General features: G+C 39.8%; 1 protein-coding gene across 1 annotated transcript in view; it reads left to right on the top strand.

The window, feature by feature from the left end:
* Positions 1 to 15,323: 15,323 nt before the first annotated feature.
* B3GLCT (beta 3-glucosyltransferase) overlaps positions 15,324 to 15,459 on the top strand; it is a 43,752-nt gene continuing 43,616 nt past the window's right edge. The window contains exon 1 of the mRNA XM_062514696.1: positions 15,324 to 15,411. Within this exon, the coding sequence (XP_062370680.1) occupies positions 15,324 to 15,411 (88 nt within the window). The remainder of the gene's footprint in view (positions 15,412 to 15,459) is intronic.

A 15,459-nucleotide genomic window follows, 5' to 3' on the forward strand; every position in this document is an offset into this window, starting at 1 on the left:
TTCGTGAGCATCCAAAGTCCTTGCATCCTGGATAATAGTTCTGTACAACTTGAAGAGGAAAAGCCAATCTTTTCATTTATCAGTTCACCTATACGTCAGCTGTCACCCTATCTGACAAGAAGTGGGGTACCTGGCATTTTCAGTGGCTGTTTAGGAAGTCCTAAACAAATTATGGACATGCAGCATACCTGGTGGTTTAAGTGTTGCTATAGATGATAAAAATAAATGCCAAAGATCCTTTCATCTTTTTCTCTTTTGTTATAAAGTGTTTATCCTTGAATAGAAAAAAAAAAGAAAAAAAAAAGAAAAAAAAAAAGAAAGCTTGACTGTTTGCCCAGCTTTGCAGCTGCTCTCTAAAGGGAGGAAAAGATCAGCAGTGAATTTGGAAGTTACTCTGCTGGCACCGTCTCTGATGGTGCAGTGCAGTGGTTGAGTTATGGCTTCAATGAACTGGAATCCCAGTATAGGAATAAAGTTTATTTTTACTCCGCTTAGAGCAGAAGCATATTGGTAGTGACTTGCTGTGCGTTCCCACTATGGAACTGTAAATGGAGTTGAGTAGGAGTACAGGGAGATAAGAACTGCTGAAGGAGGTAATATTGGTAAGGTGCTTGCTAGGGATGGTTCCTACATCCAGGCTTGGGGCAGCTGACATCGTGGTGAGGGCCATTCTGAAAAGATAGGCTTGCTGCCATCAAATCTGTAGGCTGGAAACCCTGTGGCTGTGGGCACAGCCTGCTGCCACCTGGAAGTGCTTTGTGAAGGGACAAGTTTGAACATTCAGATGTGAATAAGAACCCTCTGTTTTTCATCACTGATAAGAGCAAGAAATACAAGATCAAAGAGGCATCAAGAAATGATATGACATTGGCTGGCTGAGGTTAACACGCTGGTGAGGCTTGGCAGTGAGAACACTTGCATCTGTCTGTCTAGACTGATGCTCTGGATAAAGCCAGCAGGATTGGAATCCTTCAAACCATGATTAACCCGAGGGCTGTAGGAATGAGATGATAAACTTTATTTTAAAAGTTTAGGACAAGATCCTGGGAAGTCTTGGTTCTTTCTTCCAGCAATGTGGAGATTGTGTGTCTCTTCCTTCTAGAGACAGTAAGGGTTACATATGGACAGTCAATCTTCTTGTAGGGGTGGGTGGGGAAACACCATGGCCTCTGCTGGTGTTTGTTAGTGTTGGAAAGCTTGTGGGTTCCAGAACTGAGGCTAACCAATGTGCTGCCCCTCTTTTTGGGTGCCACACCAGCCTATACTGGGTGTCTGTGTGGACAGTAATGCTGGCCTGATGTGAAAATTCTGTTAATGTTCTGCTTGGTTATGTAGTCTGTGATATTACTGCTGGTGGGAAGGGAAGTGGAGAGTTCTGCTATTCCTGCTTTCTCATTGTTTGGTGGGGTACTTGGTTCTTACACACGGGTCCTCTATTTTAACCTCTGTGGTTTTGCAATGCACCAACTATTGTAGCTTCTTACCAGAATATAATAATGCCTGAGCCATGTTTTTCATTTGCACATTTAGGATGAGTGTTGCTCAGTTTACCCAAATATTCTCTCTATTTTAGTGTTTAACTTATGATAAATGGAGAAAGAGTTTGGTGACAAAAAGGTATCTCTGCTGGATTTTTCTTCACCCCTCAGTACCCACAGGGCAGGGAGTTCAGGTCTGTAAGTGCTCTTACTGTGACAGTAAAGGGCTTCTGTAAACATGCTCATATTCTGACCTGGAGAAAAGAGAAATCTGACCCTCTTCAGTCCAAGCAATGCTTTAAAATGGTAGCTGATCAGGCCTTTAAAAATTGTTTTCATATTTGATACTGTGGCCTCTACCAGAGCATTAATAAGGGTGTTCAGAAACTGAATTTAACATGGGAACAGGAGTTATCTCATCTGTTAAACCAGTCCTAATGTTGGTAAACTGCCATGGGGAGCGGAGATAGAATGACATTAGTGTCTATACAGGGAATGTTACCATTATAAAACATGACCTCAGTCAACTAGAGGATTGGGTTAATGTTCCTGTGGAAGGCCAAGAGTCGCAGAAAATAACGTAGGAATCAGTTGAGTACTTGAAATTTCTGCTGTGTTGCCAGAGGCCCAAACAGAGACCTACAGGAGCTCTGCTGGGACAATAGAGGCAGCATTCTTTGCACATAATCTTCATATTTTAAATGAAACAGAAAACAGGAAAAACCATCCCGGTTTAGGTGCAGGCAGCACCTAAACATTGCATTCCAAGTAGATAGGTCTCTGTCATTTATCTGGGGACTTTATATATGTTCTCACTTTCCATTTGGGGCTTGAGAAGCGTTCCAGCCCATGCCATTGTTTTAATCTGTTTGGAAGTTGCCTGTGCCAGCTCTACTGCAGCTGCCGTTCTGTAAATGTGAGCAGTTGGCTCTTAGGATAGAACATGCTGGTCAATCTAAGCTTCTGCACTGTTTCTGTCTCTCATCATTTGAGGTCTTTAGTGCAACCTAATGAGATTAGGGTTCATTTGTTCTTGGGTTCCCAGCTGAGTTTTAAAAGGGTAAAGAGCATTTCAGGTCATTGCTTATTCCAAAGAAGGACTGGCATTCCTATCAAACTGTGGTTCTCTGGAAATATGAATTAGTTCACTAGACAGCTCCAGTAGTCTCATCCTTGCAGTACAATCCTGTACTTCAGCTCTTGCTTTACACTGATTTTCATACCACTGTGTTACGACTGTGTGACATTTATTTTCATGTATATAAACATTTTGTAAATCAAGTGAAAAAGAGGATTGTGACAAGGAAAATAATATGAGCTGCCAAAATCTATCCGACTATGTGAGACAAACACATCATGCTTGTGTTTTCACTTAAATTTTTTGGGGTCTCTTCTGTATAGGAAGTGTTAATGATAATTTCTACAGTATTATCTTTGCTAATAGCTCCATTCACATTCTTATCCTGGAGAAAGAGAGGAAAATTGAAGAGGATATGTCACCAATGTGGTAGTATAAGTAGCCTGAAGCATAGCAATCAATGGGCACTGCTTTCTGAATGTTTGAAATCTGAGTTGGGCTGTTCAGAACATCCCCACTGTGGGGCATATCCACTTTGTACAAAAGGCAGAGGCTCTTGGGTGAGGCAGATAAACTTAACTTGATAGATTTTTGCATGCTTCCTGATAAAAGCCTCAGCACTTGGCAAATTCTAATGAGGCTCTTTGCAGCTCTGGCCATGTATCAGCACTTGTACACACAGCATAGCACGGATTCAAATCCCAGAGTAACCAACAGGGTGATGGCTTTATCTTCCTCAGACTTTGAATAAGACTCTTAACCCAAAAAAACCTTCTTAATCTGAATACAAGGATGTCCTTTTCCTGCAACTTTTTTTTTTTCATTTTCCTGCCTATTAATAGATCTGTGTTCTTATAAAATATGAGTTAAAATGGAGCAGACTTTATTTTTGAGGTTAACATGAATTCATCAAAACTTGTAGGTGTGAATGTTTGCTTTAATGGTTGGGAAACTACAGTCACTGTCTGATGCAGATTGAGCATTATTCATGTTTAGAAAAGCATAGATGAAAACTGAAACTAACACAAAGGAGAGAAAGTAAGTTAAAAGTTACAGTGCCAAATTTATTGTGAAATTCTTAGTTTTATCTCCTTGGATGTACAGTTGTCTTCATCCTTTCACTTAAACAACTGGATTGTCCCACTGGAAAAGTTAAGACTGTAGGGGAAAAAAGAACATTTACATTTTATTTACTTTGTATTTAATAAACTTAACACAGCAAGGCCAGTATACCATAAGTACCTTAAGATCCAAAATTGTGGAGATTGGGCATATTCAAATAGTACTAAACCTGGAGTGTTCATGAATCTCAAATACTCAAATTTGAGTGATTATATGTTTATAATTCCCTCATAAACTTTTCTCCTGTTGCTTAGACACTCTAGATGTGTTTTAAACAAGAAAATCAGACAATATGATTTTGGTTGAAAACAACATTAATAAAGGTGACCAGCTGGTCATCACTAATTGGAAGAAGGGGAGAGTTGGATATTTTTAAAGTAAATATGGAACTAGATTGTATAAACTCTCCGATGCCTAAGTGCAATTAATAAGATAAATGTACTGCAGAAAGATTGCAAAGCCTCTTTAGATAGTCTGGATTTAAAAAACATCAGCAGGGTTTTGACTGGTTTTTGTATATGAAATGAAAGGAACTGAATGTTATTTATAAGTAGGGAAATGAAAAGGGTTGAAAATGAAAATAAGGGATGAGGGGAATGGAGATAAATAAGCTAAGCTTTTACTGCTTGATCTGATAGCAAACCATCTAGCAATATGCTGCCAAATAATTATGTATCATTTATATGACTCAGTGCTAATTAGATGTGCACGGATTATGCAGATTCTTGTGCTTTCAACATTGGTAGAATGTTTTAAAAATATCACTTACATTATTAGTATGACATGTACTTGCTATGAATTCCTGACAGTTATCCAAGCCATTTTTCATGAGAAAGTATCCAAAGCACTTCAAAGACTGTTCAGATTTTGATTTATTAAAATAATGAAAAAAAAGAGACAAAACAATAAAGCCCAATATAATATCAGGATCTTCTGTCCAGACACTAAGAAATTAATTTCTTTTGCTTTTCCAGTAACTTTCAGAAAATCTACTGACAAGTGGTTAGGCCTCGGCAGCATGAAAAGTTAACTAAGTACATAAATATATATACACAACAGTTTGCAGTTAACATGCTTAGAAAGATCAAGTAATAAAGCATCTTTTTAAAGTGTGTGTGCATTGCACCATGTCTATACATACTGAAATCAAACACTTTTTTTTTCTAGAAAGAAATGAAGGTAGGTAATTTCTCCATTTTCATTCTCATAAAGTCAATAATTGTCATAAATTGAGGACTATAAAATTTTCCTTTGAGTGTGTATAGTATCTCAATGGCTATACTTAGTATTTATTAACTATTATAAATATGTGTCTATCTTAAACTAGCTGCAACACAAACATGTTAATAAAATGTATTCTGAGTGTTGAAAACTTCACACTGTTTTCATATGAAACCTATTAAAATCTATTGGATGGAAGATTAAATACTGAGAGTTAAAAATCAACAGGCTGAGTGAGTGATTGATAGATGAAATTGCTTCCTTTTCAAGGCATGTCTCAAAGGTGGTGCATTTAACACTACAGAAATATTTTTTTAAGGAAAAAAAAACAATATGCTTGACAAAGAAATATTACATGCATTCTGAAAAGTAAAGGCCTCTGAAGGGAACTTGTTTATTTGTCACAGGAACATAAGACTTGGTTATGAAATATGGTGAAAGTAAGGCAGCAGAAACCCATACTTGCATAATGAACTAGCAAGTGCAAAGAAAGAAATAATATTTGAAAAAATATCAGAACATTCCAATATGGGGAAATAGATCTTAACACAATAATACTTTTTGTGATGTGAAAGCTTTGGTAAATATGCATGACTTGCCATGCATAGTTTTTTATTTACATTTGTAGATGATTTGGAAGAGTCGAAGATAGCTCAAAGAGCTGACAGAATGCTTTATGCTGAAGAACACATGGTCTGCAAAGTGGTATAAATAAATATTTATAGACTTAGAATTACACAAGAAGGAGGTATATGCTCATTAGAGCATTTTTTTAATTTCAGAAGCAGTCACATAATGTTCTTTACATAGAGGGATGAGGACAAAATTCCAACAGTAATTGTCATTAATGATTTCCTGCTGAAGTTTTCCAATATTATAAACTCTTTATTTATATTTACAGGTGCCTATCTAAAAAGTTACTGTCCTTTGAACACAGGCTAGATTCATCCCTTTATCAAAACTGGATTATTATGCAAGAATTTTCATTTTAGTAGTGTAATAGTGAAGTTTCTGCACTGCTTGAAATATGCTGAAGACTGATCCCTTGTGAGAGGCCCCAGCTGAAAGGGCTAAAAAAGTGAGAAACTGAAATAATGAGGACCTTGGGAAAATGTTGGTTGAAGTGTTTTGACAGCTTGAATGGATTTACCTGGGCTATGCTACTATTAATTTTACAGAGAATTCAAGCTGAAACTAAAAAAATATATTTGCCTGCTTTGAAATTTACCACCCCTGCTAATCTTATGCTTGAGCCAAGCCTTTTCATACAGTTATGATTGCTAATAACATTACATGCAGTTTGTTGAGTTTAAGGGTTTTTTTTTTTTGTTCTTGGATCAATAAAGAAAAACAAGTTTATGTATAACTTCTGGACATTGGGTGGCACCATTGCCTCATGTAAGCCTTCGCAGTGTTGGCTCTACTCCTTTTTTCTTTTAGTGTAACTATATAAGGCAAGTCAGAACGCAGAACAAGTTGCCTTCTCTCTTTTTTTTTCCTTCTTTTTTTAGTTTGATTTTAAGTGATCATCTTGCTTTAAATAGTAATGGATTTTTTAACCAAGAACTGATGTTGCTGTGTTTAGGGAAGTGGTGTTCTGATTTCAAGTGCTGATATGGAAAGACATTCAGTACAGCCAAACTGCTTTCATGTGCATGTGCACCAGCCAGCCAGTGATGAAGCTGTACACTAATGTAAAAAGCAGGAATAGCACCTGTGTGTTTTATTGTCTTTAATAAAATTCAGTTAAAAACAATTTTTAAATTCAGAGCTAATTTGAGTCTGTAACAGGGCTGATATATCAGATACCAAAAAGTGCTTGTTAAGGTCAAAGTTCCTCTAGGTTTACTTTTAAGTTGTATTTAGGTCTTTTTAATTGAACCTTGATCTCCTTCCTGGCAAGTACAAAAACTTTGCTCCAAATGCGGAGACTAGTATAAAAACATGCAACAAATACACTTTTCCTTACATTGGTATGTTTTTTTTTTTTTTTTTTCCCAGGGTTCATCAAATTTATTGTACAAAGTACTCAGTAGATAACTAATAGTGTTTTCTCTTCAGACTAATTAATCCATCCATTTTGAAATTTTTCTGACCAGTTACACAGCAGTGACTACTCTGGAAGAAATGAGCCAGTAAAAAAAAAAAATGCAGTTTTTCCATTAATTTTTACTTTTTGGCTGTATTTGAGGGGAAAATGCAGAATTAAACGTTGACATTATTTCAGAGAGTCACATAGAAGAGCACAGCCAGAGTTATGTAGATCAGTGTCAGTACTAACTAATTTGTGAGAAGGTATGAAACCTGGAAGAATAGTGATTAAAAAAAAAATTAAAAAACAGAATCCTGCTTCTATATATGTTGGTGGTCACCATAAAGATAGAAGTTCAGCATAAATATACGTCTGCATAAAAGTATTTCTTATTCTTTGAAACTGTTGCCAACCAGTTGCATTTTCAAAAACAAAAACAAATAATGTATCAGTAGTATCTGCTACAAACAACTTCTGAACCTGCTACTTGTCAGTTTTCACTGTTAAACCTTTTAAGGAGTTGTGCCCTAGAATCTGAGCCAACTTCAGAATTAAAGAGCAGATCATTAAAATGCATTTATTGGATTATCTGTTTGTAGTGCATAATTTGACTAGCTCTATACATTTATATTCCTCTAGAACTCATCACAGTGAAGTTCTTTAAGTTCAAGACCTTTCATTCTTCTCTTAGAGCCTCACAAATAAATTTGAAGTAACAGATAACTGAGTTTCAGAGCTGAAAAGTGAGACAGAATCTTCAAGCACACACTATGAGAATGGTTGAGGATCAGTGATCCAACACTGGAAGCATTCTACTTTTTTATTCCTTTTAGCAGGACCAGAAACTGAAAAGAAACATGCAACTACTTCTCAAGTACTGACAAATTATGTAAGGACTTTCTCTAAGCCCATCAAGGATATGCTGAGAAATAATGTTCTAAAATTAAAACAAGGAAGTACCCTTTGGCTCCAACAAGATTTGAAGCTCAGTGTCCCAGGAACTGGGAGCAAATCCCTTGCACAACTGAACAACACTTTTGATTTCTGGTGTCTCCATGATTTGAGAAGCAGCTTGGGTGCTGCTGTGAGCAGATATGAAAGAACTTCTTCATAAATCCTGTTCAATCCCACCCCATGGTTTTAACATTGTACATTCTGCAGGAGATAAATCTGTTGGAAACAATGTTTTGTCTTTCAAAATTACTATTCAGACCACAATGTGTTACAGTAAATTCACTGCCAAATAAAAGCAATGAAAAGACCAGAATGTCATAGATTTAGAAGATATTGTTACCAGCAGTTGTGGGTTGAGGCTGGCCAACAGCTGAGCACCCCCAGAGCTGCTTCCTCACTCTTCCTCCTCCCCCAGCATGACAGCCTGTAAAAGGAGAGCAAAAGCTGTGGGCTGAGATAAGACACTTTACTAAATGAAGGAAAAAAGAGGGAAAGACCCAAGTGATGCCAAGGCAATAATTCACCACCCCTTAGTGCAGTGTCTAGCCAAGCTCCAGACATCAGCCACCTTGAAGGCCACACACACCCTCCCCTTCTTCTAACCCAGCTTCTATTAGGTAGAATAACCTTATATAATATGGAAGTTTGGCAAGTTTGGGTCCTCTCACAAGCATCCTGCTCAACTTGAGGGGGAAGGATAGCACCATATGGGCTCCTATGAAGGAAATTAACTCCACCCTGGCCAGACCCAGTACACCAAGTTTTTACATCTTTTTAGGTAAAATTCAACAAACTAGTTGTTTTCTTTTCCATGCTGTCTTCACAAAGCTTGTTATTGAGGTTTACTATGTATGTCATGGTCATTTTCTTAGGATTGGTTGTGTTTTCCATAGAGCTGTGTAAAAACTTGGTACTGCTTGGTACTGGTTATGCCCAGTCTGCCATACTGCTTGGTCACAAAGCGGTTTTTCCAACTCTTAACTAAGTGGTTTTGATTTGGACAGTGTATTTTGAGGGCTAGAGAAATGTTTTCCTAGCTGATGTTGCCATCGAACTCTCAAACTCCTTTTGACTTTTGTAGTTTCCCTGTGTCATGTGGACTTGATGTTATTGTGCTTGAATGGTTCTATACCAGATGTGGCTTTCTGTGTTGTTGTTTTTTTTTTTTTTTTTTAGTCCAGTTCTGTTTGACTTCCCATATAAAAGCAGAATGAAAGAGTCTTAAGGGAGCAATTGTGGGTGGACATAATCTAAAACTGCTTTGAGGCTAATAGGCTAATATAGGCTGCAATGAGTTCAGTTACTCTGAAGTGATACCAGGTTGTAATGGCTCCTAAGGGCCACTCCATAACTGAAAACTTCTGAGTGAGGAGTGCTCTGGTTCCTACGGTCAGTTTTGATCAATAAACTGCTCATCAGGTTAACTATGCCAGCCCTTGTTTCTCCTTATGTCACTGAAAAGGACAAGGCAGATGTCCACCTTTCAGTGAAGACAATCAGTATGCAGAAGTCCTTTTCAGACAGTTAAACCTATTTTTTATTGCACAGAAGGTATTTCATGTGGCTATGTTCATACTGAGGGATGGTTGTGCAACTTATTCATAAGCAAGGATGGTTGGCAAGCTAAGAACTGAATAATTTTACCTTTAATAATGACAGATATAATGACTTTAAAATGCTGTTTTGCCTAAGTGGGAGGCCTCAACAGGCAGCAAATACCAACTTCTGTTGTTGGTAGTGAGAGTGAGTTCACATATCCAAAATTGACTGACTTTTCTGCAGGTATATGTCAGGGAGATGTCATGTCTTTTTCCATTCTTCTCCCTATCATCTCAGAATAAGAGAATAATTAAGATGGGAAAGAAGTTTTGAGGTCATCTGAGCTAGGTCCAACACCTAGCTCCAAGCTATTTCTGAAGTGGCACAATTCTCCAGCTCTGCTTATTCAATGGCATGATTACTGTGCACACCTGAGCTGGTTCAAAAGAAAACCACTTCGGCTGAAGAAACTAGCTGTTATGCAGCTGCCACTCTTTAGAGTGTTCACATCTAAGTACACAGCCCCTTTGCTTCTTGAGATTACTGGCATTAAAAGCTGTAAAACAGACAGACCCCAAAGTCTTTGTGTCACCATATTATAGGATGGATTTTTTTGGAGACTCATTAAGATGTTCCATGCTGACTGAAGATCCCTGTGACATTACTGTGACTGCTTATCTCTTCCACTCTCAGGGATAATTTTTTTGTTTTTTTGCCTCCCAAATTGGGATGTCATAACAACTTTTGAGTTGGTTTCTGAACTGTCATGGTTTACAGGGCAGCTGTAATGAGGAAAAACAGAATATATAGAAGTTATTTGTGAGGCACGGGATGTCTTGAGGGACTAATCCCAGGAGCTGATGCAGGTTCATCAATGCTTGAGTGATCATGATATTTACAGCTCATCAAACCAGCAGAAATGTTAAAGACAAATTCATAGGACATTATTTAACCACCCACTTCAGTGTTTCTTGAACAGTTTGTCTCATTCTTTTCCCCTGCCACTATGACTTAGCACACAGTTGAGAAAATTGGGTGATTCTTTGCACCACTTTTTCTTGTAAGAATTAGAAGCAGGAGAAAGTAGTTTATGTAGCCACTAAGCTCTTTAAAACTTATGGAAGCATTTTGTTCATCCATTATTTTGCTCAGTTAAATCCCTTATTGCTTATCTATATTTTGACTTTCAGTTTACAAGGTAATATTTTCACTAATTTATTAAAAGACAGAATCAGGTAGTTCAAGACAAATGTTTCATATTTTTAAAATTTTACATTTCAGCAGGGAAAATAGAAAAAGCTCAGATGTGCTTGGTAGAGGCAGTTTGGTGTCAGATGGAAGCAGCAGGAAACCAAACAGGAGAGAGAAGCAAGTCTGACGGTTCTTTAGGTAAAATGTTCATTTGACCAAGGGAATGGACAACACGCCCTTGGCTTTTAATCAAGACTGAAAAGCTTCAGTCCTCTACATCTGCCTATAGAATTTTCTCCTTGACTGTGTGCAGTACAGTAGATAGGAGCATCTCATTATCTCATCACCTGAACTCTGGGGACCTGTGTTAAATTCTACAGCTTGACAGATCTTCTGTTTCTTATCTGTACCTTGGTCTGTAAAAGTTCAAAGATGTTGACATTCCTGTGTCCTGCCCCTTCCCCTAAGTGTATATATTGTGCCTCTTGGACAATCATAAATGAGCACCAGAAGATATGCTGCAGATGCTATTTTCACTGTTTCTCTGCCATAAGACAGAGGAGCTGACTGGCAGTTTAGCACTCATTACTGCCCCATAGGAAGGGAATTGTCTTTGATCCATCCTTACAATCTTATAAGAATCTGTGACTGATTGCCTCACACCCAATGTATTTCCAAGTCCTTTCCAAAGACTGGGTGATCTAATAACAGCGGTCTCTATCATGAAAAAATTGCTTGGTTGAACTCTTTTCCCAGGACTTTTTGCTACATCTACACACCAGCTCTCTATAAAGCTTTGATTGAAGGCTGCACGACTTGGCTCGAATGTTCTCAAATTTTAATTAAGATCAAGCACTTTCCAGGTTAACCCAGGAAGAAGAGAAACTAAACTCAGACAACACTGTGGGTTGGCACAGGGGTTGACTGGAGTGCCGAGTTCCCTCAGTGATTTCCTTGTCAGGTTTACAACATGCACATGCCAATACTGCAACATTATCAATTCTCCTGAGCAAAACGGGGCAAGTCCCAGTCCAAGTGACTGAGTCATGTTTAGAGTGTGGGGGGCTTTCCCTGCTACTGCAGGTTTCTCCCAGGGAGAGCAGTTTAGAGTGGTCCAAAGGGTTGGCCAAATACTTGTAGTTCAGATCTGAGTGCTGCAGGGTATCAAAGCACACCCACTCAAGCCCCACTGCCTAGTGTTTGACAAATGTAGGTGTGTTCCCAGGGTATCAGTATTTTTGGGTATATAGTAATGGACTGGATGGAACTGGCATTGAATAACCACCTTGAGTAGCTGAAAGCTAGGAAACTCTGTTCCCAAATGCACATTGTAATTTAGAAAGTAATTGTGTGATTCTGAACCCATTTGGGTTGGTTTTGTTCATTTCCACGAGATTAGTCATCACTTAAAGCTATGCCCCTCCTTAAGGGAGTCCTTCCTGAGTAGGACAGAGAGGTCCAATTGCAGAAGCCTGAGGAAGAGCTGGAACAGAACTTCATTAATGTGGTTTGCAGGACTGTCTCTGACAGAGAGACCTTTCTGCCCCACCTATTGAAAGAAACTACGGAAAGTCTGTCATTCCTGGATGAAACTTTTCTCAAATGGCTAAAAGAACAAAGTAGTTGCAGTCAAGTTCTCTAACTCAGTAATTGCTGTTGTGTCTAGTTCATAATTTCTCTGTTTCCCTGTATTATAGTCCTTCTATAGAAAGAGATGGCAGAGCCACCAGGGTATCCAGAGGCACTGCTGCAGTGCCTGCATGAAGAGCAAGCTACCTTTGAACCATATGCCAGTCTTTGCATTTTACATGCATTATTTTACATATAGATATATAGATATATATATATAATATGTATATATGTATGTATGTATGTATGTATGTATATGTATGCATATATATGGCAGCATTTATTTGTATTTGCAGCCCTCCCCCTTCTAATCTCAGAGGCGGGACAGCAACAGTGCTACATTTGTGTTATTTAGGAATCTAAAATATATGTTATACTATAAAGAAAGGAGGCATGGCGGTGTTCTAAACATCTGTGCTCCCTAACAGAAAGTTCATTATTTTCAACCTTCCTGAGATGGAAATTCTCAGCGGGACAGTTAGCATAATAAACAAACACAATCTGAGCATGTAAGTAGAGTAGAATTCACGAAAAAGCTTTATTTCCTACTTCCTCCTAACTATAAGATTTAAAACACTGAAGTGCTATTCTTCTGAACAGTTGGAAAATAACATGTTTCATGGTAGAGTTCCATACTTCTTGGGGGTTGTTACAATGGAGTTTTTCTTATATTTGTGACAAGCCAAAACACTTGTTACCTCTCAGCAAAAGGTTGTTTTTTTGTTTTTTTCTCCTTACAGACTTGCTGTGTGGGGAAACATGGGTATATCTTCACCATTTTGAAAGTGAAAAGTCTTATGTTTATCCCAGATGTTTTGGGCATGATCCTTGTGATGTGATTCTTAAAGAAACAAGCACAAAACAGAGATAAGGGAGAAAGGGTGGGAAACCCTGCTGAAACTTATAAGGAAGACCAAGCAAATGCAGATATACCTGTTAAGCAAAAGGTTTCATACATCTTATATTGTTATAGTTCTAGAAATGGAGGATAATTTTATACTTCTCTCTCTTTTTTTTTCTTTCTTGGCAATGATGTGCATGCACATAAAATCAGACAGAGAAGTAGTATCTAAGTTTCTATTTAGTTGTCATCAGAATTATTATTATTGAGGCCAGTAACTTATTTAGTGAATTGGAATGTCAGCAACAAGCTGTTGTTCACACTCGTGCCTCATTTTCCCTTCTCTAGTGATATCAGGCTGTGTGTGTTTAGAAAATACATAAAGCAGGTTGAGTACTCGAAAGAAGTCTGGCTAATATATTTCTATTGAGGTAGTTTTAAAGGAAAGTGTGAGGTCTACTACAAAGTTACTGTGACATAAATGCGCGTGCCTGAGCTTACAATGGGAATGAGTGTTTACCACTGTGAGAAGGTTTCCATTCATCTCCACAGTCACTTCTCAAGCATATTCAAGGTACCCCATTGTAACCACTTGACCTGTCTGGAAAAGAATACCATAGATCTAAAGGTTGCAGTGTTTTGAGGAAAGACCCAAGATGGGTCCCATGCTGTTTGGCCTTACTGGATTAAGAATAGTTTATGGCTGACTTGGACTCTGCACCATTTTTCTCCAGTGAGGTCAGCACATACTGAATGGTTGGGTTGCTAGGAGGGGTTTGTGTGAAAAGTATTTGATTGGGAAAAGGTGTAGAAGTAGACCTGTCTAGAATTCATGTTTATATGTAGCCAGCATGAAAGGAATTGTTACATAGGCCCACCAGGTGTCACACTCAAAATCACATTTAAGGGCAAAGAGGAAGCATATCTAATATGCTATATGCCAATAATTTTTTGTTTCTTGCTACTGTAGTTGAAATATGAAATTCTAATAATTATTAATACATATCTAATTGTTACAGAAGAAAGAAAGAATAGCATTGCACTGAAAATTTTCTACACACTGCTGAGTTTCAGTCTTATCACTGCTTGCCTTTGTGTGGCTTCTGTGGGTGTGGAGGACAGCAGTTTAATTCTGGGGTGCATGGGGGGACTTATTGTTGTTAACATGTAGAGTGCTTCACTAGGACAAATCTGCCATTCCTGCGGATGGTTTCCTCTTCCTTGTGCCAGGATTCATGTGGGGTCATTTTTTGTTTGCTAACAAGGCTTCACCTTCTTGATCTTTCTTCATTGCTCTGTGGCTGTGTTATATCCAAATTTATTGTCTGTGTCGTGGTATACATGCATGTTAGAATCTACTTTGTCCTTTGTGTTACCCCTAAAACCAGTTTTGTGCAGCTCCAGGTCCGCATTTCTTTGGCTAAATAGAGTGAGTCATTTTAGCTGTGGAGGCTCCAGTGCCAAGGCTGTGCTCCAGGTCACATGCCTGTACTCCGTGTCCCTACTCCTGGTCACACAGGCAGTTTAGGAAAGGCTGCCTGAAGGTGCCATGTGCTCTCTTGGGTGAGGGTTTGTGAGGGTTGTTTTAGAGATGAATTAGGTCCCTTGGTTTGGCGCATGAGGTTCCTGTTGGAGTGCTGGGTAACAATATTTCCAACAATCAGGTTGGAAAAGACCTCTGAGATCATCGAGTCCAACCCACGACTCTACACCACCATGCCAACCACACCAGGGCACCGAGCGCCACATCCAGTCTTTCCTTAAGCACCTCCAAAGTCTGTGACTCCACCGCCTCGCTGGCAGCTCGTTCCAAAGGAGGGGTAAGAAGAGCTAATGGCCAAGGAGAGCGGTGCTTACCGGGGTTATTTCGGGCAGGATGCTCACTCACCCCCTCACTCACTCCCCGTTCCCGTGACCAGCGCCCCGGGAGCGCGGGGCCGCAGGGCGCTGCCTCTCCCGCTGCTGCCGCCAGAGGGCGCCGCGCCCGCCGAGCGCCTCCCCTCGCTGCCGGCGGTGGCGGCCGGTCCTGCCGGGAGGAGGGAAAGGGGAGGCAGGAGGAGCAGGAGGAGCAGGAGGAGGAGGAGGAGGAGGAGGAGGAGGAGGAGGAGGAGGAGGAGGAGTGGGGCGGGCAGGCGGCGACCGCGGCACCGCCGGCAGCCGGAGGCCGCTCGTCCGCGCTCCTGCGGCAGAGGCGGGCAGCCGGGCGCACGGTGCCCCTCGCCTCCTCCCCGCGCCGAGATGTCTCGGGAGCTCGGCTGCAGCCGCTGGCTCCTCTTCGCTGCCTGCGCCCACCTCGTCTTCCTTCTCCCGCCGCTCCGCGCCCGGGGTGAGTGGCGGGGGCCGGGCCGGGACGCCATGGCGAGGTGAAGGGAGG

The sequence above is a fragment of the Cinclus cinclus genome, chromosome 2, assembly GCF_963662255.1.
Source record: "Cinclus cinclus chromosome 2, bCinCin1.1, whole genome shotgun sequence".
Taxonomy (NCBI): domain Eukaryota; kingdom Metazoa; phylum Chordata; class Aves; order Passeriformes; family Cinclidae; genus Cinclus; species Cinclus cinclus.